Below are 21,838 nucleotides of genomic sequence, written 5' to 3'. Positions count from 1 at the left end.
CTCGGGACCATTTCTCCTCCTCTGTAAAGTGGAGAGAATAACATCATCTCCCAGGGCTGTTGTGAGAATCCATGGCAGTGTTCTCAGCACATTCTAGACGCTCAAGGTAGAAAGAACAGAAAGAACAGGAGTATTAGTTGTTTTGTCATCTATTTTTGTTACTAACTGTGGTAAGGAGAAAAAAAAAAAAACCCACCTAACAAAATGCACCATCTCAACGATTTTTAGTGTGTGATTCAGTAGTGTGGACTCTCTTCGCGTTGTTGTGCAATAGCTCTCTAGAAGTTTTTCATCTTGCAAAACTGAAACTTCATAGCCATGGAACAACAACTCCCCGTTTCCCCTCTCCCCCAGCCGGTGGTAGTGGTTTTTGTTATTACTGATTCGGAGGGTTATTATTAAAGCGATGGTCGCCACGATAGTGATTGCCTTGCACTTCGATAGCAGGGGCTCGTGCCTTCTAGGTCTAGTACCCAGGAACGTGCGGAGAGCTAACTCTCGTCTATACCACATAAGCTACCACTCTGTCGCGGAGTATGGGAGGCTCGTTCCCGGGGAAATTGGTGTGGGGTAGGCGGGGAGCCGGGAGGCCCCTCAGACCTGCTGTTAACTTTCCCGGAGATGGTACGAAGGCCCGTGGAGAGAAGGGGGCTCCCGTGTCCCGAGTGCCTTGGGCGGACCAAGTCCATTTTCGGCCCACAGACGGGGAAAATGGCGGTTATGTCCGAAACCAAGAGGCTAGCGCCGACTCAGAGGCTTGGCCAGGGGACTTTCCACTTGAGGAGGACAGATGCCATTGCCCTTGGAGTGGCACTGCTGGACTCTATCATGAGCCTGTCACCACTTCAACACTGGTTATTTTTATAACCGACAATGAGACTTACTGGAAGTGCCCTGGCATTCATAACTCCTGCAGTTAAGCCTGAGGGGTTGGAGGGCAATAGCCCCGGGACGTGGTGGTTCTTCGGGTCCTTGACCAAGACGATCCCACAGAGTAGATCCCTTCCAGCCCCGGAAGGATTCCGGGGATCCCCAGCCTTCCACAGGGCCGATTCTCTCTGGACATACGCTTGAGGCCACAGAGCCATCGCACTCTCCTGTCCTACAAGTCCTCTGACCCTCATGGCTTACCCCAGCCACCTTGTCACCTGCGCCTGCCTGGCCCTCCCAGGAAGGAGTGCGTCTGGCCAGCTGCAGCGGGGGCGGGGGGGCAGATTCTCCCATTTTCCATCTTCCGTGCCACCTTCTTGATCTGTTTGAGCCTCTCAGTTGCCCTTTTTCTCTCAAGCATTGACTGGGCCAAGGAAGATGGTTCATTTAACAGAGGAAATGACTAGAAACTGATTTTCAGCTGCGGAGGGTCCTTTCACACCTAGAGCACATCCTACCCCTCGCAGACCTCCTACCCCTGTCCCCCAGGCCCGTGCCCCAGCTTGGGAGGAAGCCCTGTGGGGGGGCATTTGTCTGATACTTTGTCTTCAGGCCATTGGCCATATTTCTAGCAACTCTTTTTCTCTATCTTTTGCCGCCTCTCACATCCAACCGTCCGCTTCGAACCCTGTTTTTGCTTAAATTGTCTTGCTGACTCTACATCCCAATCCTTGGGGCGGTGCCCACATGTATTCTCTGAACGAAACCTTTTCTTGGGAAGCGTGGGTGAGCGAACAAGCAGGAATTGTTCCAGCGGTCACCAGCCGGTGACAGACTCTGGGTCCCCCGTGCTGCCGTGGACCTTCTTGGGGGGGACGCGGGGACCCCCAGACAGATGGGAGGCTTTGGCAAGGCATCTGTAAGAGCGGAAGTCAGGCCGTGAGACTCCTCACCTGGCCTTCATGGAGGGCCTGTGGCAGCTGTGTAACTCGATCCAGAAAATTCTTCCCGCCTGTAGTCAGTCCAGTGACGCAGAGGCCATTCTCACTGAGTCACCTGCCTCCGTTACCTGAGAGTCTGGTCTAAGCCCTGGGGCCCGGGGCACCCTTACCGTTTGTCATTTGTAACTTTCTCTCGGGAGCCTGAGAACCATCCCAGGTCGACCTGCTGTATTTCTGTAGAAACGAGATGCCCTCGACTACGGTTGTATTTCCAGAAACAGGAAATGCTGCCAGCAGCCAACTGTACTTTGAATCAGATTTAATTCCACAGACTTTTACTTTCACTCACGTTGTTCTGGACCAGGGGCCGGTAGGCTTTCTGTCAGGGACCGGATAGTACATGGGTTTGGCTTTTGGGGCCGTATGGTTTCTCTTGCAATTACTCAAGTCTGCCATTATAGCACAAAAGCAGCCTGAGAACAGACAGCATGTGGCTGTGTGCCAATAAAACTTTATTTTACAAAACCATTTGGGGGGCCACATTTGGCCCTCGGGCCATAGTTGGCCACACCAGATCTAGGGCCTGAGCTGGGTACTGGGGGGGCAGTGGTGAGCCAGACATTTTCTCTGCCTTCATGGAGCTCCAGCTGAATTTTTTCTTTTTTTAATTGGGGTGGAACACTTTCTGATTTCTCTGTAATTTGATTTCTATCTTTCTCTGGGGTGCAGGCGGCATTACTTGGAAGAATAAAAATTAAATGCTACATTGTTTGCCGCACTATGAAACCAGAGGTCCCCCTCCCTGTTTCCCCACAAATCTTAGAGTCAACGTGCTCAAAAGGAAATTATGCGAAATAAGAATGGCTCCTTCTGTGAATCTAATGATAACGTCAAGGTCATACCATCGTTTTGATTCCCCCACTGTCTACATTAGGGGCTCTCTTTCCCATCTTGACTTAAGGCTGACAAATGCATGGGCTGAAAAGAATTTTTTTTTTTGCTTTTTTTTTTTTAAAGTTTATTTATTTTGAGAGAGAGAGAGCACGTACGCGCAGGGGTGGGGCAGAGAGAGGCAGAGCGAGATGGAGAGAGTCAATCCCAAGCAGGCTCTGTGCCGTCAGCTCAGAGCCCGATGCGGGGCTCCATCTCACAGACCGTGAGATCATGACCTGAGCCAAAATCCGGAGCCCGTTGTTGAACCAACTGAGCCACCCAGCCGCCCCTGAACAGGATTTTTTTTTAAACCCTAAAATGGGAAATCCGTTGTGTTTTCTGAAAGTCACTCAAGTATCCAGTTATACGTGTTAGTGGAGCTCTAGGTAGCATTACCTCATGAAATGCAAAAGGGGTTTGAGCTCGCCCCTTTCTGTGTATCTGTTTTCTGTTGTTAATAAAGGAGTGACTGTTCCGAGAGGCTGCGGGTCAGTCCTCTGTTGTTATGTCTGATTTCCCCAATGCTGTGTTTATTTATCACATCATGGTAAAATACACAGCTGTAAAACTTACCGTCTTAACCATTTCTCAGTCCAGTCGGTGTCCGGTGAATTCATGTCGTGTAACCATCGTCACCATCCAGTCTCCAGGATTCTTCATCTTGTGACACTGAAAGTCTGTCCCCGTTAAACACAAATTTCCCATCCCTCCCCCAAATAGCAAAAGACAAATACTACGTAGGGTCATGCGGTATTTGTCTTTCGCGTCTGGCTCAGTTCTCTCAGCATAGTGTCCTCATGGCTCATCCGTGTTGTAACACGCGTCAGAATCTTCTTTTTTAAGGCGGAGTAATATTCTAGTGCACGCGTGTGCACGTGCGTTAAGTGTGTGCGTGTGTATCCTGTCTTGTTTTCCATCCATCCGTCAAGAGAAGAGACACTAAAAAAAGACCAAATTTTATGTTACACTCACAAAAGAATTTTGTGAAGAAGGACAGCATTTTATAATGGAAGCCCCTATTCCCATTTTCTTCTTTCAGATAATAATTTTGTTTTTATTGAGGTAAAATATACATAGCATAAAATTAACCACTTAATTAAGGGGCAATTGAGGGGCACTCGGTGCATTCGCAGTGTTGTGCAACCATCACCTGTAGGTCCAGAACATTCCCGTCACCCCAAGGGACGCCCCCGCTCCCCATACCCCTCCCCTTGCCCCTGAGAACCACCAGTCTGTTCTCTGTCTCTATGGATCTTCCTGTTCTGGATGTTTCATGTTAATGGGATCACATACCGTGTGGATTTGGGTCTGGCTGCTTTCACTCGGCACGATGTTTGCAAGGTTCATCCCCCTTGTAGCGTGAGCTGGTGCTTCGTTCCTTTTTTTTAATGGCTGAATATTACTGCCTTGCGTGGATGGATTATTTTGTGTATTTACTTATACTTTGATGGGCGCTTGAGTTCTTCCTACTTTTTGGCCATTATGGATAATGCTGCGGTGAATATCCTGATTGTTTCTTGAACCAGCAAGCCAACAACAGCAACAATAATAAGAAAACAACTGCCGGGGCATCTGAGTGACTCAGTTTGTTAAGACTCCAACTTCTGCTCAGGTCAGGATCTCACGGTTCATGGGCTCGAGCCCCACGTCGGGCTCTGTGCTGGCAGCTCAGAGCCTGGAGCCTGCTTCAGATTCTGTGTCTCCCTCTCTCTCTGCCCCCCACCTCAGAAATAAAAACGTTAAAAAAAATTTTTTTTTAAATTGCCAAAACTTTTCCTCCAGGCAAAAGTCTTTCAGGAGCCCCCCCCCTCCACTTAAAATGGCACCCATGAGGGACCCACTCATACTCAAGAAAGGACTAGTGCAAGGTCATCCACATGGACACTCTCTCTGGGTGCTTCCACTGGGCATCTCGGACTCTTCCCGTGCAGAAGTCGCTCAGAGTGGACAGTTGCCTTGGACATTGGGATTGTCCCCAAATGTGGCAGTGCCCCCCACCCCTAGTCCCACGTCGCAGAGACCCCAGATTAAACACAATGAGTGGGCTTGCTCCTTTGAAGTTCCACCATCTCTCTCTTCCTTCATTGAGCACCTACTGTGTACCTCGCATAGGGCAGGTCGGGTCCATCGGAGGGAGCCCCGCCAAGGCACCTGCTGAGGCCCCCCCCCCTTTTTGCAGCGGAGGAGACGAAGGCCAGGAGCCACAGGGTGACAGTGGTGAACCCAAGAGCCCAGTTCAGACCTGCCCAACGCCCCCAGCCCCTGCTTTGTCGCCAAGGGCTTGCGCCTTCAAGTCACCCAAAGCCCAGACCCGGGCAGGCAGGGAAAAGCTGGCCTGAGGGCTCCTGCAGGGACCCGCGCACACACGGGCAGAGGGTTGGTGGGAACCGGCTGTGCTTGATGTAACAGCTTCTGAGATAAGAAACCTTTCCTTCGACAAACCTCTGTATGACTCAAAACGAACCCACGAGCCCCCGGCAAGCTAGCCTAAGTCACCCCGGCCGTGCTGAGGAAATGAGACATCAGGATGTGTTTGAGGTTTGGGGTTCAACGGAAACACACCGGGAATGTGGAGAATTCTGCCCTGGAGAGTCGGGATCGGAGCCACTGGGCACGTTTGAAAGCCAAGGGAGAGATGGGGCTGGCCGGATTCCTCCTTGCGCTGGAACATCATAGAACCCCGAGGCCGCAGACGTGGGGTTTGGCTGAGGAGTCTTTTAGACCTGGGACAGTCCCCACAAGGCCAACTTAGGGTCAAGGTTGAAATCGGGGGTGACTGAGGCAGAGAGCAATCAGGATGTGCTGGAGCAGGCAGGACAGCAGCGTCTAGAACAGCATCTGGCATTTCGCGGGTGCAGAACTATTTCCTGAATGACTGTGACAATCTAGAGCCGCGTGTCTCAAAGTGTGGCCTGCAGGCGGCCAAGCCAGAGTCTCTGGGGTGCTGTATACCTGCCAACTTCTGGGCCCTGCCTGGGGTCCTCCACATGGGATTCCGTCTATGCTGGGGGACACAGAGGAGGGGACAGTACGGGCTGAGCTCCCACCGTGTGGCATGAAACGATTCTCTGATTCACTTTTCTGACCAGCCCAGGGGGACATTTGGCTCAGACGGGACCGGGCGGTTGCCCGGGGCTTTGGCCAGGAGGAGAGCGCCAGAACTGGGGTCAATCTGGGCCACAGACTTCAAGTCACGTCTACACTGCACCCTGCACACTACCTACCATCTTGACCTTTCTTGGGGTCAATAAGAAACCCTGTCATCTCAGGAAACCCTGGAGCCAAGGTTTTACTCCTTATGGGTAGCAGGAAGCAGAATCAATACCCCAGTTCGTGGTGCTGACCCTTCTGCAACCAGACCCCCTCCTCATGCACACCCCTCACCCCTGGCTGCTCGGACCCAGTCGAATGGGGGAGCCAGATACCCATCCCAACCACCCCCACCCCCACCAGCCCTGGTTAGGTCAGTCTGCGTGACAGTGGGCAGGGCTCCTGCTGGGGGAGTCGGGGCAGGCTTCCCGGTGGAGGTGACGCTTGAGTTGGGCCTTGAAGGGTGGACTGGGTTTGCTGCATGGACACACGGGAAGGGCTTTTCCACATGAGGAACAGCCTACGCAAAGGCGTGGACTTGGGGAGGAAGGAGTGAGGGTGAGTCGGGGTAGGGTCAGGGGGACCTTGGAGATTAGGCTTGTGAGGTAGGGGGTGCATGGGAGGCGTAGAGGCTCAGTGGAGGGAGATGTGGCTGTCTGTAAAGGGCCCGGAATGCCCAGTGAAGAAGTTTCTGACATATTCTAAACAAGCAAGGAAGGAGTGTGACCGGATGGCTGGGGCAGGCTCTCAGAAGCCGACCCCCAGTGAGGTCCTCACTGCCAGCCTTGGAGCCCTGAGGATCCATTCTTGGGGGCTGGGGGGTCACCTGTGTGAGTCGGGGCAGGCTCCCACTCTGGAGGCTATGCCCCCCCCCACCCGCCAGGAACTATGGGAAGTCCCCAGGGACACCCAGAGACCTCACGGGCTCCCCAGATCTGCAGATGAGGTGAGTCTCAGGTATACCCAGGACCCGGATCTGCCCCCCGCCGCTCCCCCCGCAACATGGAAATCCAGCTCTGGAACTCGGGCCCCCCCCTTGGACAAATCCCTCGCTGCCGGGATGCCCTCCCGAAGGCTCCAGACAGGTTCTCCTGCATTATTGTATTTATTTTCCACGTATTTCTGAGTCTGCCAGATTTCTCTCTGTTTTGGATTTCTAATTTCATTGCGTTGTGGTCAGAGAACATACTTTATATCCTCTCTATCCTCGCCAGTCTACTGAGGTTGGTTTTGTGGCCTATCCCGGGGATAAAAAACGATTCTGCTCCTCTTGGGTGGAGTGTTCGAGACGAGTCTGTTATATCCAGTTGGTTTATAGATTCTCTGTGCTTGAAAATAATTTTTTAGAAAGCTGGTGGGGGGAGAAGGGAGGGGGAAAGGCTTGTCAATAGCATGTTCTGTTCATGCTGGTCTGGGTGAAAACAGAGTCGAGTCCTGGCGGGCAGCGTGCTGTTGGAGCTCGGTGGCTTGCCCGGCTCCCCTGGCATTTGTTTTCGTGGCTCCTGAGGGCCGAGGGGCCCGGGAGGCCTGGCTGGCCTGGCCCTCTGAGTGGCCTCCCCTGCCTCCGCGTGAGCGCGGATGCCGCTGGCCCGCATGAGGGCCTGGGTTTCTGAGTCCCGGCCCAGCTCAGGCCCTGGCCCAGCGGAGGGTCTCCGGGTCTGATGTGGCCTCCCGAGGAGGCCGTCCTGGGACGCCTGGGGCCCCGGCAGGGTGGGAAGCTGCCTGCACACTGCAGCCTGCGGGCGGATCAGGGTGGGCAGGCGGGCGTGCCGGGTGTGAGTGGCACCTCGACCGCAGGCCTGTCCAGCTCCCGGGGGTGCAAGCTCTGCACAGCCTGGGCTGCTGCGAAAACCTGATTTTGGGGTGGCCCCGAAACTGGGCCACCGGCAGTGCCCGCCCCCGTGGTGGTTCACAGAGGAGGAAGCAGAGAGGCCCAGAACGTGGCCCACGGGAGCTGGGTCCTGGTGAAGAGCACGAGGTGGGGAACGGAGACCCGGGCCCGCTGGGGGGCTGGCTGGCGGCACCTGGATCCCCTGCTCAGCAAAGAGAGAGCACCTCTGAGCAGCGGCGAATACAGCCTCGAAAGCGAAAACGGGGGAGTCAGCAGCTCCGCTCCTGGGGAGATCTCCCAAAGTAGGGTCCTGTGCACACTCGTGTGCACAGCAGTGTTGTTCACCATCGCCAAAAGGTGGGAGTCACCCGAGGGCCCGGCGGTGGGGGAGCAGGAGAGCAAACTGGCCGATCCACACAGTGGAGTATTACGCGGCCTTGAAAAAGGAGGGGCCTTCTGCCCCAGGCTGCGACGTGGATGCGCCCTGAGGACGTTATGCTGAGTGAGCTAAGCCACACACGCAACGGGACAGACACTGTGTGATGCCACTAATGTGAGGTCCCCAGAGGAGTCCCGGTCGTAGAGGCAGAAAGCAGGTGGTGGGGGGCGGGGGCCGGGGCTGGGGGAAGGGAGTGAGGAGTTGGTGCCTGACGGGGACAGAGTTTCAGTTCGGGACGATGGCAGAGCTCTGGAGGTGGGCGGTGGGGACATGGGTGTGAGTGCGCTTAAGGCCCCTGAGTTGGACACTTAAAAATGGTTCAGGGGGCGCCTGGGTGGCTCAGTCGGTTAAGCGGCCGACTTCAGCTCAGGTCATGATCTCGCGGTCCGTGAGTTCGAGCCCCGCGTCGGGCTCTGGGCTGACAGATCAGAGCCTGGAGCCTGTTTCGGATTCTGTGTCTCCCTCTCTCTGACCCTCCCCCATTCATGCTCTGTCTCTCTCTGTCTCAAAAATAAATAAACGTTAAAAAAAAAAAAAGGGTTCAGGTGGTTAGGTTTATGTCACGTGTATTTTACCACAATGACAAAATGAAGAAAACGAGGGATGTGGGGGAAGACGGTGGGGTGGTGGGGGTTGACATAGCTGGAGAAAGGGCGCAGGCTGGGGGCAGGGTCTTGGCAGGACCCCTGTCCCATCCTCCTTGGTCTAGAGGGGCTAGAATTGGTGGGGGGGGGGACGTGGCTCCCTGAGTTGGTGCCAGCCTCAATTTGGCTTCTGCCCCTCAGGAGCCCCCAGTCAGAACCAGCCAGGGACCAGGCACCCACCCCCCGACACCCACCCAGGAATCTGGGGTGAAAATGCTCAGGGAACCAAGAGAAGGGCAAAGAAAGGTATGAGGACTCTTCCAGCTGTGGATCGTGTCATAGACACGGGCAGGGCATAGAGCTGATGGTCACTGCCTGCCTTAATCCCTCTGTGGCTCCCCACTGCCCTTCAGTCCTGCAGCCTTGTCTCATCCCTGCCTCTTCCCGTGCGTCCTAGTCAGAGCCACCTCCTCCTTCCCAGAAGCCCCCCATGTGCGGCCAACTCCCTCACCCCTCTCCCTCCCAGGTGGGCCAGTCTGTGAGCGCCAGCATTGGAGGCAGGACACGTGGGTGTCCCATGAGACTGAGGGCATCGGTCATGCCGTTCCAGAAGGGCAGGTCTGCAGAGACCTCCGGGACAGGGTGGGCACTTGGTCTCAGCCCTGGGGAGTCTGGGTAAGGATTTGGGAGGTGGAACGCTGTGGGACTCTTGCCTTTTTCTTGCTGTGTGATCTGGGGCAGGTGGCTCCCCTCTCTGAACCTCCTCATGCATCCCTCACCTCCTGGCACATCAAGAAGTTCATCTGCGGGGCGCCTGGGTGGCTCAGTCGGTTAAGTGTCTGACTTTGGCTCAGGTCACGATCTTGTGGTTCACAGGTTCGAGCCCCATGTCGGGCTCTGTGCTGACAGCTCAGAGCCTGGAGCCTGTTTCCGATTCTGTGTCTCCCTCCCTCTCTGCCCATCCCCCACTTGTTCTCTCTCTCTCTCTCTCTCTCTCTCTCTCTCTCTCTCAAAAATGAATAAAACATTTAAAAAAAAAAAGTTCATCTGCCTCCCAATTCCACATGGTTGGGTAACTTGCTAACGTGTGGTCAGGCCCAGAGGAGCCAAATCATTTGAAAGAAGTCACTAAATACGTATTCAGCAGGATGAGGGCATTGAGTCCTCCCTCTGTCCCAGGGGGTGGGTGAGGTCAGCTGGATGGTCAGGTGTCTGAAGGACAAATAGTTGCCGGCCATGGGAAGAAGAAGAGGAAAAGAATCTCCAGCCGAGAGGATCGCCAAGTGCAAAGGCCCCGAGGCAGGGCTGAAGGGCATACCTGTTTATTCCCAGAGCCACAAATGGCCACAAATGTACCCTGCCCCAACCTCCCTCTCCTCCAAAAAAAGAATTGAACTCGGTGAAGTAGGGAGCATCGAGACTCGCCTCCTTCCTCTGTCTCCCTCACGAAATGGGAGTGAACCTGGCCTTCCAGGCCCACACAGCTAAGGGAAAATCCTGAGTTTCAGAGTGGAGGGTCCTAGGATCAGTGTATGACTCTGGGAGACACCTCTGGGCCTCCGTTTCCTCCTCTGCGAGGACGAGATGATGCTCTGAGAGGCTTACAGGTCTACGGCAGAAAGGATGTGCTGGGGGTCAGTGAGAGGGTCACTTGCTGGCAGGCACAGAGCAGGAAGCAGAGGTGCTGGGAATTGAGACTCCAGAGCCAGCTTCTTCCACCCCCCTGCCTACGGAGGGCCGCCCAGGGCCCCAACCCTTTGTCCGGTGGCCTCCTATTCTCACCCGAGGATCTGGTTTCTGGCTTCAAGGCTGCAGAGGCGACCCCAGTACAGCTTGGCTTTGCTGCTACCGGTGGCTACGGGAAGAATGTGCGAATCAGCATTCCAGGCTCAGGGGGCAGCAAATGCAAAGGTCCTGAGGCAGGACCAGAGGGGAGTGTGTTTGGCTGACAGTAAGGAGGTCGGTGTGGCTGAGTGAGCATGCAGGAGTGGGATAAGATGGGGGGGGGCCCTCAGACCACAATGAAGCCTTTGGGTTTATTCTAGAACGACGAGAAGCTACTGGAGGACACCGCCTGATTTTACGGGGGAGACAAAATTGTCCCCAGTATGAGGCCCGTGTAGAGGAGCCACTGGTCCAATGGCCTTGTTTTCAGATGGGGAAACGGAGGCCTGGAGACACTCAGCGACTGCCCACTGCAGAGGCACCCCAGTGGGGAAAAACCTCCATTCCGGGCAGCCCCAAGTTCAAGGCTCAGCTCCTTCACGTGGACAGCGGCCTCGCCTCCCCACACCTCCATTCTCCCGCCTGTACAATGGGTACAAACTCCCGGAAGACACTCATCACAGGATCTGTCTCATAGAAATCCCACCCCTTGCCTCCTGTCTATGGAGACTTTCAAGCCTTTTTTTTTTTTTTTTAACTCGTGGTAAGACATACATAATAAAAAAAGTTTACCATTTTAATCACTTTTAAGTATATGATTCAATGCTATTAGTCACATTTACTGTCATACAACCATCCCCACTGTGTCCAAAACGTGTCCATCACGTCAGATGGAAACTCTGTCCCCATTAGACACTGACTAACTGCCCAGCACCCACCATCTACTTTCTGTCTGTATGGATTTACCCACTCGAAGGGCCTCGTATGAGTGGAATCGTACCGCGTGCGATCTTTGGAGTCTGGTGTCTTTCACTCGGCATGATGGCTTCAGGGTTCACCCACCTCGTAGGGAGTGTCCGAGCTTCGTTCCCTCTTGTGGCTGAATCATAGATGGACCACCTGGGGTCATCCGTTCAGCTGTTGATGGACACGCGGGTTGTTTCCACCCTTTGGTGGCTGAGTCCTGTGGCTGTGAACACGGGTGTATAAGCCCCTGTTTGAGTCTCTCTTTTTAATTCTTCGGGGTCTACGGCAAGGAGCGGAATGGCTGGGCCACGTGATTGCTCTGTTTAGCTTTTTGGGGGACTGCTCCCCGCCCCAGGCCTCCTTTTGTTGCATCTTTTTTTTTTCAACGTTTTTTTTTTTTTTTTTTTTTTTTTTTTTTATTTATTTTTGGGACAGAGAGAGACAGAGCATGAACGGGGGAGGGGCAGAGAGAGAGGGAGACACAGAATCGGAAACAAGCTCCAGGCTCTGAGCCATCAGCCCAGAGCCTGACGCGGGGCTCGAACTCACGGACCGCGAGATCGTGACCTGGCTGAAGTCGGACGCTTAACCGACTGCGCCACCCAGGCGCCCCAAGTTGCATCTTGTAACATCTCAGGGGACTCCATGTGGCTCCAAATACTTGTTTCCTGACTCTGTTTCTCCCCGTCTGAGACTTTCCTGGAAAATAAGCTTTCCACGATGTTCGGATGGAAGTCTCGAAGGGGCTCACTGGGGCCTCCAGGAACCACGATCGTACGTGTGGAGGAAGACACTGGGAGCTTGATATGTTTCAGCATGTAGACTTTTCCAGGCACGGGTAGGAGCTGTGACATCAGGCTGACCAGGGTTCGAGCCCTGGCTCCACTACCTACACCTGCAAGGGACCCAGGCTAGCCTTCCCGCTGTGAGCCCCGCTTTCTGCATCTGGAAAACTGGGGTGGCGATCCTGGCCCCTCCGCCTCTCCGTGGGAGGGCTGAAAGAGAGAACTGGTGGAAAGTGCCTGGGATTTGGAAGCACCTGCCCCAGCCCTTGCGCTCAGTTCAAGTTCGCACTGGGTTAATCATTCAACAAACTTGTTGACATCGGCTCTGGGTGATGGCTCGAGGCTGAGTCACTTCTGAGTCACTGTTGCTTCCCTAGGACTCTGCTCATTGGGTGCATCTGCTGAGGGAATGAAAGGGAGAGACAGAGAGAGAGGAGGGGAAAAGGGAGAGAGAGAGAGAGAGAGAGAGAGAGAGAGAGAGAGAAAGGGAGGGAGGGAGAGAGAGGTGGGGAGAAAGAAAAAGAGACAAGAGAGACAGAGACACAGAGACAGATGGGGTGGTGGGGGTTAACCCAGAACTCAAATCTACGCACCAGATTGCACCAGGGGGACACTCGCGGCACTGGCCACACCCGAGTGCTGGGCACTGTCCTCACCCTCCGTCCTGTCATCCTGTCCTAAGGGCATCTTCACTTTCTAGACCAAGAAGCAGGCCCGCGAGGCAGACATGGGGGCTTTGGTGGCGGAGAAGACTTTTGCCCAAGCGGTGGTTCTCACCGCAGGCGGTTCTGTGCACCCCCTCCGCAGGGGATGCTCGGTGATGTCGTGACTGAGGGGCTGGGGTTGCTACTGGCACCTGGTGGGTGAAGGCCAGGGATGCCGCTCGACACCCTACAGCGTCCAGACTGGCCCCCGACAGCAGAGAAGGATCCAGCCTCAAAGGTCCGTGGTGCCGAGGGAGAGAAACCCTGTGTCAGTTATTTGGAGAAGGATCGGTTTAGGTCCCCACTCACACTAGGCGGCAGCATACGTCCCAATCGATTAGATGACATACACCGGGTCGGTCTTGTTACCGCCTCTCCCCCTCAGTGGGTGTATTTATTTATTGCTTATGTATTTATTTTTTTTAATGTTTTTAGTTTTGAGACAGAGAGAGACAGAACCTGAGCAGGGGAGGAGCAGAGAGAGAGGGAGGCACAGAATCCGAACCAGGCTCCGGGCTCCGAGCTGCCGGCACAGAGCCCGACGCGGGGCTCGAACCCACCAACGGTGAGATCGTGACCTGAGCCGAGGTCGGACGTTCAGCCGACGGAGCCATCCAGGCGCCCCCAGCGGGTGTATCTAAACGCGTGCCGTGCCATATGGGAGGAGCTCGGATTACAGATGCAAAGTATCTCAGGTGGCCATGGAAGCTCTAGCCCAGTGGTTCTCAATCTGGGGTGGTTCTGCACCCCCAGGGGGCACTTGGCAATGTCTGGAGACATTTTTGGTTGTCACAGCTTGAGGGGATGTGTGCTGCTGGTGTCCAGTGGGCGGGGCCAGGCACGCTGCTAAACGCCCCACAGTATACAAGGGAGCCACCGCGACACAGAATGACCTGCCCCCAAAGGTCGACAGAGCCATGGTTGAGAAACCCTGTCCTCAGCACCCACCAGCTCGGCATGGGTCCAGGCCGTTGGAGCCACCTGGCCCTGGTGCCCCCCTGAGCCATCTCTGGCTTGCGGCCTTGGGACTCCCCAGGGCGCTGCTGGGTCTGGGTGCTAACTCAGCTTTGCCGATGGGGCAGGGTGCTGAGTCACGGACTCACCTTACCCTCTGAAAGCTCCCATTTCCTCTGTTTCACACCATATTCTGTCACCAGCCCGGGTGCCCCGGGCACCCTGACACACAGGAAACTCCTGGCAGAAAAACAGCTCTTGTGCCCTTCCCCCACCTCTGGAGTGACTCTTGGGAGATCACTCTGGCGATGCCTAAAGTCCCCGCCAACCTTCATCGCTTCCAACCCCTTTACCCACCTCCCCAGAAGACAGTATGAAGCATGGCCAAGTACATGTATATGCTCCGTGCTTGTTTGCATAAGCAATTTTTGGCACATCTAATGGAATAGTATGCAGCCATTTAAAATGGTAATAAAAACGCATCGTGCAGGACAAAATACGGAAAAATGGCTTTAACCTTGCTTGGAAAAAGAAAAGTGGGGGGGGGGACATGCTGATCCTTGCAGCCATGTGAAAGCAATTCGACCACTAACCGGAAACCCCTCCCTCTAAACACCTTTGATTGCAATCAGGCTGTAGAAGGCGGGGTAAATTGTTTTTCTTTCTTTTTCTTTGTTTTGATATTTAATATTTTCTCAAATGGATGCCAGAACTTCTTTTATGGAAAGGAAAAGTGTTGAGGTGCTCGGTCTTCTTACGGCCATTGGAGACGGGGCCCTGCAGTGAGATTTTTTTCCCCCCTACTTTCTCTCTGGGTGACATCTGCCATCAAAGCTTGCTTCCTGGGACGGGGCCACCTCCTTGCTAATAAAAGCAACGAATGTTGATCTTTTAGGAACGAAGGTTCCAGTTCTCCCACTCAGGCGCTGCTGATGTTTGGGGCTGGATCATTCTCTGTGGTGGGTGCATCATCATAAGCTGTTTAACAGGGGCGCCTGGTGGCTCCGTCGGTTAAGCATCCAACTCTTATTTTTTTTTAAATGTTTATTTTTGAGAGCATGCGAGAGAGAGCATGAGCAGGGAAGGGGCAGAGAGAGAGAGAGAGAGGGAGACACAGAACCCGAAGCAGGCTCCAGGTGGTCAGCACAGAGCCGGACACAGGGCTCGAACTCAGGAACCACGAGATCATGACCTGAGCCGAAGTCGGACGCTCAACCGACTGAGCCACCCAGGCGGCCCAAGCCTCCGACTCTTGATCTCAGCTCGGCTCTTGATCTCAGGGTTGTGAGTTCAAGCCCTGCATTGGGACCCACGCTGGGCATGAAGCCTACTTAAAAAAAAAAGGTAACAGCACCACGGGTCTCCGCCCATGCCAGGAGCACCCCGCCACCACCCCGGCCCCGGTTGTGGCAACCAAAAATATCTCTAGACCAGGTCACCCCTGGGAGAGAACCACGCCTCCAGAAGATAGAAGGTGACATTCGGGTTTCCAGAAAGGGCCGGAAAAAAACGATGAGGGATATTTCTGTATTAATCAGCGCAGGCTGAAACACACAGCCCTATCCGAGCGGAACGCTCTGCTCTATCTGTGGGAGGTGCTCAGGAAACAGACACTGAACAGCTTCAGTCCCGTTACAACTGGCGTCTCTTTGGACTCAGAGGCCTCCGGGGGAAACCTGGGAGGTGTTTTTGAGCAAGAAAAATGGCTTTACCTGCTAGCTTCAACTCAACAGGAAAGTCTGCAGACCCTACAAAGAGCTATTTTAAATTTCTTGTGAGTCTTTGTTCTGTGCCTTCCCCCCACCCAGTGCCTCCGGAACCAGCGGTGAGCAAAGCAGATCGGTTCCACAGGTCGAGGGGGCCACTGCTCCGCTCTGGAACAGTTTCTGCAAAAGCCGCAGAGAGAGGGTACAGGAGGCTCACACACTCACACGCGCTTCATCGCCGGCGGAACTGGGCCCCGGCTATTTACTCGAGAAAGATGAATCAGATTGCCATCTCCCATTTCTGCTTTTTGTGGATTACCAAACGCTCTCAGCTGTTTCCAGGACTGCCTTGGGGAGGGGGGATGGAGGGAGGGAGGGAGGAAATCCCAGCCTCTGTCGCAATGGGGCGAGAGTGTTTTAAAATAGGTGCTGCTTACAAGCTATTTTCACTTTCTGGAAACAACTTGTGCAATGGTTGGTAGCCATGGTGACCCACCCGGGGGCCCCCGAGAAGGGGGAAGGTGAGGGAGAGCCCGCCTGCCGGAGACAGGCACCTCCTCGCCCGGACAGAGACGTTTGGGGTTTAGGAGGAGGGTCTCTGCAGTGGCCACCTTCAGTCACCAAAGCAGGGGCTCTGATGCGATTCCTTCACACCAGGGCACCTGCCGGGGAGGGTCTCATAACCCACCGGCGCAAGCACCAGATGGGTTGCTGCAGAAAGCCCCTCGCCCCTTCCAGAGGAGTTCGGGGACCCTCAGGAGGCAGACAGACCAGGTTAGGCACCCTAATGCCACCACTCCCTAGCTACCTCTCTGGGCCTCAGTTTCCTCCTCTGGAAAAGAGTGCCCACCATACAGAGCCCTCAAACGTGGATTTCCTTTTTTCTAACAGGATGGGGGACTCACCCTTTAAAACATCCTGCTGAAAGGCGAGAGTAGTAAAAGGCAAAGCGGGTCAGAAATTCAGCACTTTTTCCCTTTAAAAAAAAAAAAAAGAGGTGTGTGTGTGTTGGGTGGAGGAAGGTGGGGGGGGGGCAGGGGATGGGTTAGCTTGCACACTCCAGAAGTTTGGCTAAAACCTCAGAAGCTTCCAGAAAGAGGTAAGTCTTTTTTCAGCCCAGAGGAGGCCACGTCAGTGAGACCAGCACTTTCCCCAGCTCTGGGGAAAAGGAGGCAATTTATGGCTCAGGGAACAACCTTAAAATAACTCTCCCTCAGCCTTAAAATGTAGTGTTTAAATTTATAGAAAACCCCACGGTTCCTGGCAGCTGGGTGCTGCAGCTGACAACCCAGGGTGCTGGCTGGGGTGGGAGGCACTCTCCCCCCACCCCACACCTATGCCAGCCCGCCTTCCATCAAAGCTGTGGGTTCCCCCGAGTCCCACCCTACACCCCAGCTTCCAAGCAGCCAGACCAGAGCTGTGATTTTTTTTCCAAAGATGCAAAACTTTTTTTTTTTTTAATTAAAAAACAACAACAACAAAAGTCTTATAAAAATGAACCAGGGAGCCAAAATGCCCACCTGTCTCCCTATTTACAGTAATACAATATCTGTCACAGTCACTATGTACAATATTATAAAAAAAAATGTCGAAGACAGTACAAATTAAGGCGGCATTTCTCACAAGGCATCAAGCCTCGATCCTCTAGTGTAGACCCGGTGGCGGGGAAGACGACACTTAATTATTGCACCATTTTGAAAACAAAACTCGTCAAGAAGGATCGTGGTCTTCTCCCACCGGGCCTTCAGTCTCTGATGGGGGCCGGGGCGTCATCGTCGTCATGGGGGGGGGGGGAGAGCCCCCTCGATGGCCACGCTGTGCCCAGCCCGGTCCTCTGGGCCCAATAAATACCAGTCACAGTTTGGGAGGGGGCCGCACCCGGCGCGTGGGACCCGCCACGGCCGCGCGCGGTGGGGGGCGGGGGGAGGCGGAGGGGCGTCCAGGCTACATGTGCCGCTTCATGTGCAGCGCCAGGTGGTCGGAGCGCGAGAAGGCACGGTCGCACAGGTGGCACTGGAAGGGACGGTGGCCCGTGTGCTTGCGGTAGTGGCGCGTGAGTTCATCTGAGCGCGCGAACTTCCAGCCGCAGCCGTCCCAGTTGCAGTGATAGGGCTTCTCGCCTGCAGAGAGGGGGCGAGAGCGGGCCTCAGTTTGCTTCCCAGGGACTGCTCCGCCCCGCCTGCGGCCCCGCTACGCACACCCTCCCCGCGACAGTGGCCACTCGGGCGCGCGCAACCTACCCCTGTAACCAGCCCCCTGAAGCCGCCGGGGAACCTACGTTTTGGACCTCCAGGGATCCTGGGCGCTCACCCCTGGCTCTCGGGCCTCCTGATTCTCGCCCCCGGGGAGCCCAAAGTGCGCACAGTCCGCGCCCCCAGAGGGGTCCTAGGCTGGCATCCTCTTCCCCAACGTTCTGAGACCCATCGTCCCCCTAGGATTCCTAAGCGCGTGCACCCTCTTCCCAAAGCCCCGAGCCACGCTCCCAGGAGGGTCCTAAGCGTGCGTCCCTCCCGCAACATTCTCAGAGTCCCCCGAAGGTTCCTAAGCGCGCACCCGCTCCCCAACCTCTTGAGCCACGCCTCCAGGGAGTCCTAAACTTGCGACCCCCTTCCCAATCTCCTGGGCCACGCCCTCTCGGGGCGTGGGGGGAGGGGGGTGTTCCTCAGCGCGCGCCACTAGCGCAGAGCCCCCGGCCACCAACCCCGGCCCGCGCGCGTCGCCCACCTGTGTGCGTGCGCAAGTGCGCCTTGAGGTGCGAGCTCTTGGTGTAGGTCTTGCCGCAGCCCGCGTAGCTGCAGGTGTGCGTGGCGGTGCGCTTGCGCGGCCAGGAGCGGCGGCCGCGCTTGGGCTTGGCTTCCAGCAGCTCCAGCGGGGACGCGGGAGGCGTGAGGAGACCTCGGGCGGCGGGCGGCGCCAAGCCCAGAGCGGCGGCGGCGGCGGCGGCGGCGGCGGCCGCGTCGTCGAAGAGACCGAAGGCGGCGGGCGCGGGCGGCGCGTAATGCAGGCCGGGCCCGGGCGCTCCGAAGCCGGGGCCGCCGAAGGGCGGCGGGAAGGGGGCGCGCGGACCGGGCGCGGGCAGGCGCGCGGGGCCGTCGGGGCTGAGCGGCGGCGTGTCGGGCGGCGGCGGGGGGCGGCCCCCTGGGCCTCTCATGCACGCAGCCGCCGGGCCCGGGGCGCCCTCGCGCTTGAGGCCCCGCGGCCCGCGGGTCAGGCCGGGCGCGCAGCCGTAGCCGCCGCCGCCGTCCGCCTCGGGGGGCTCGGCCTTCACTAGGCGGCCGGGTGGCGCCAGCAGGAAGCGGCCGTGCAGCGCGGGCCCCGGCGGCACGTCCAGCTCGGGCCGCAGCAGCTCGGACACCAGGCCGCCCGCAGGGGCGCTGTAGGGCGGCGGCGCGCTGGGCTCCGGGTAGTAGAACGCAGGCGGCGGGGGCGGCGGCGGCGGCGGCGGCGGCTCGGGGGCCGCCTCGGCGCCAAGGCCGTCCAGCCCCATGGACAGGATGAAGTCCAGCACGCTGTTGAGGTCGTCGTCGGTGCCGCCCGCCTCGGGCTCTGCGCGCGGCCAGCGCTGCGGGTGACGGGGAGACAGGGCGCGGGCGTGAGCGCGCGACGGGGCCCGGGGATCTCCGCCCGCCGCCTGCGTTCTACGGCCCTGAGCCCGCGGTCCCGCCGCCTGCGTGTTACAACACGGAGCCCGCGGTCCCCGCCGCCTGCGTTCTACTACCCCGCAGCCCGCGTTTCACTCCCCTGAGCCAGCCGCCCCCGCCGCCCCGCGGTCCCGGCCGCCCCCGATGTCCCTGCCGCCCTCACCTCCTGCAGGCCACGCTCGCGGCACGGACTGGCGAAAGTGGAGAAGGACGGCAGGATGGGCTCGCTCAGCGCCATGGCTGGGACCCGGGGCCGACGCGGGTTTGGGACACCGGTGACTGGCTGCCCGGAGCCGGGCTGGTCGGGGCGCGGGCGGGCGGGGACGCTCTGCGGCCCGCGGCCGGGCCCGCCCAAGCCTTATAGGCGCGGCGCTCACGGGGGCCGGGCCAAGGCGGCGGCGGCGGAAACGCGTCCCGGATGGGGACGAGCTCCGGGCGCAGCCTAAATTTAGCCGCGGTATATAAGCCGGCGGGCGGCGGCGGCCGTGGCCACTGCGGCCGCCAGGGCTCTGCGCAGCCGGGCCGGCCCCTTGCGCACCGCCAGGCCGCGCCCCCCTCCCGGGCCCGCCCCCGCCCGTCTCCCCGGCGACGCGTCAACACGCGCTCCACAACAGCAGCGTGACGCCCAGGGATCCCCGGGGTGCCCCGTGGGCTCCCGCCTGCTCGGGGACTGGCAAGACCTGGAGCGGAGGCGGCATCCGGGACCCGGCGCTCTGAGTCGAACAGTGGGTCCCCGGGGCCTCCCGGGTTCCCTCAATGGATGGGGAGAATGGTCCCCAACGCCTCGGAGGGGTTCCCAGAACCCCTGATCGCTGGAGAGATTGGCCCACAGCTTCTGAGGGGTCCCCAGAATCCTAGATGGATGGGGAGACTGTGTCCCAGGGCCTTGGCGTGAGGTTCCTGGGAACCCTCATGGATGGGGGATTGGGGTCCCCAGGATTCACGATGGGTGGGGACGCTCAGCCTCTCATTTCCTGGGGACCCACTAAGCCCGACCCACTGTTATGCCCATCACTCTGCAAAAAACCTTGCACGATGACATCAACAAATGTTAAGTCTTTGAGACGCCCTCCCTCAAGGAAGCCCTCCAGGGAAACTGAGGCTTGGGGGGCTCGGGGAGAGGATGGCGGTTCTCCAGAGGCTGGGAGGCCTAGTGCCTTTACTGACTTGTATAAGTGAAGAGGCTGGGGACGACAGTCTCTTCCCCCAACACAGCCCCAGCCCTGGGCGGGAGTGAGCGGTGGTGGCACAGGACAGAGAACAGGACTGTCGGGTGGGCATCTCGAATATACCAGCTGGGTCCCCCATGCCACAGCCCTGGCTGCAAGGGACTGGCTCCGTTGTTGCTGGCACTGAGTGAGCACTGGGAGCACAGCAGCCAACAGGCAGGCAAACCCCCCTGCCCTCGGGGGGCTTCCACTGGGGGCTATAAAATGAACAAGCATGTTGGGAATATGAGCCTTTTGGAAACATATCGCAGGGGATGGAATACAGCAGGGAGGGGGGATAGGAAGTGAGTGAGTGTGAGGGGGAGAGAGAGGATGGTGTCTCCAGTCGGGAGACAGCCAGCCCTGGTCTCCTGACTCCAGAACCTTTGTTCCAGACCGGGAGGCGTTCATGGCCAGCCCCAGTCTCATGGCCAGGTGGCGAGGGATACAGGCAGCTCTGGACCTGGAAAACTCTGGGGCCAGGACGGCTTGGTCACTGACAGCAGCTGGACCACCACAGCTCAGCGGCACTGCCTGTGAGTGGCCTTGGCACCACACACACGGGCACGGGGTCCACAATCCCGGACCCTCCCCAGCGGGAAGGAACCTCAGAAGTGCGTCACCTCACTGTGATTCACCCGCCTGTAGATTCAGCAAACATAAGCCCTATTTGCCAGGCGATGGGGATCCAGAGGTGTTTCAGTGCCAGGCACCGTTGCTGGAGGGGGCAGGGATCCCCAGTGCGGCTTCCCTGGGCTTCTGGAGACTCCAAGTTGACCTCGCACATGCTTCTTGCAGCGGCCACTGTGATGCTTCAGCGTCAGCCTCAGCCACTGACCACTGGCTGTGTGACCTTGGGCAAGTGGCCTTGCCTCTCTGGGCTTGCTTCCTTGTCTGTGAAGCGGATCGTAATGGTACCTTACCGCACAGCGGTATTGTAAGAGTCACGCTTCTCTTGGTGTGGACGTGTGGAATTGATGTCCCGTGAGCTCTCCGCAGGTTCTGGCTAGATGAGCCAACTGTATGTTTTTCTCATTGCCTTTATCTGGGCCTCAGTTTCCCCATACGATAATGAGGGAAAGATTGAGGGAATCAAATTTGGTCCCCAAGGAGTATGATTCTCTGGCCCTCCGCCTCAGCCTCTGGCAGCCCCTCCGGCCCCCTCCAGCTCGTCCTTCTCCCTTCCTTCTCGGATTCCTTGCGGGTCCTGGAACACACAAGCACATGCCCCCCTCCAGGGCTTTGTACTTGCTGTGACCTCTACCAAGCGTTTCTTCCCCTCGCTTTCCACTTGCTTGGCTCAGGCTCATCTTCCCTTCCCACCTCCTTAACTGGTGAGCTTGACTTCTGTAGGGTGCTGTTAGGTTTACAGAAAACATGGACAGTAAGTATACAGCGTTCCCATATACGCCCCCTCCCCGTTAACCGTTTCTCCTGTCCCTTACACCTGCCCTCCCGTGATACATTTGTTACCGTTGATGCGCCAGTATGGATGCATCGTTGTTAACTGAAGTCCACAGT

At 57.0% G+C, this 21,838-nt stretch overlaps 1 protein-coding gene across 1 annotated transcript; it reads right to left on the bottom strand.

The window, feature by feature from the left end:
• Window positions 1-16,828: 16,828 nt before the first annotated feature.
• On the bottom strand, window positions 16,829-19,453 carry KLF2 (Kruppel like factor 2). The gene is made up of 3 exons (XM_042978476.1): window positions 19,273-19,453; window positions 18,193-19,030; window positions 16,829-17,588 (listed from the first exon to the last, which is right to left on the bottom strand). The coding sequence occupies exons 1-3, from the start codon at window positions 19,345-19,347 to the stop codon at window positions 17,413-17,415; spliced, it is 1,089 nt and encodes a 362-aa protein (XP_042834410.1). The 5' UTR covers window positions 19,348-19,453; the 3' UTR covers window positions 16,829-17,412.
• Window positions 19,454-21,838: the final 2,385 nt, after the last annotated feature.

This window comes from Panthera tigris, chromosome A2 (assembly GCF_018350195.1).
Source record: "Panthera tigris isolate Pti1 chromosome A2, P.tigris_Pti1_mat1.1, whole genome shotgun sequence".
Lineage (NCBI taxonomy): Eukaryota > Metazoa > Chordata > Mammalia > Carnivora > Felidae > Panthera > Panthera tigris.
The sequence above is the reverse complement of the archived record's forward strand: the minus strand, read 5'-3'. Positions and strand labels throughout refer to the sequence as shown.

Bases quoted from the DNA above. Each gene is read 5' to 3' on its own strand.
- KLF2 (XM_042978476.1), bottom strand. From the start codon at position 19,347: ATGGCGCTGAGCGAGCCCATCCTGCCGTCCTTCTCCACTTTCGCCAGT. The intron at 19,031-19,272 runs GTGAGGGCGGCA...CGTCACCCGCAG, and splicing joins GCGAGCGTGGCCTGCAGGAG to CGCTGGCCGCGCGCAGAGCC. The intron at 17,589-18,192 runs GTGGGCGACGCG...CCCTCTCTGCAG, and splicing joins GCACTTGCGCACGCACACAG to GCGAGAAGCCCTATCACTGC.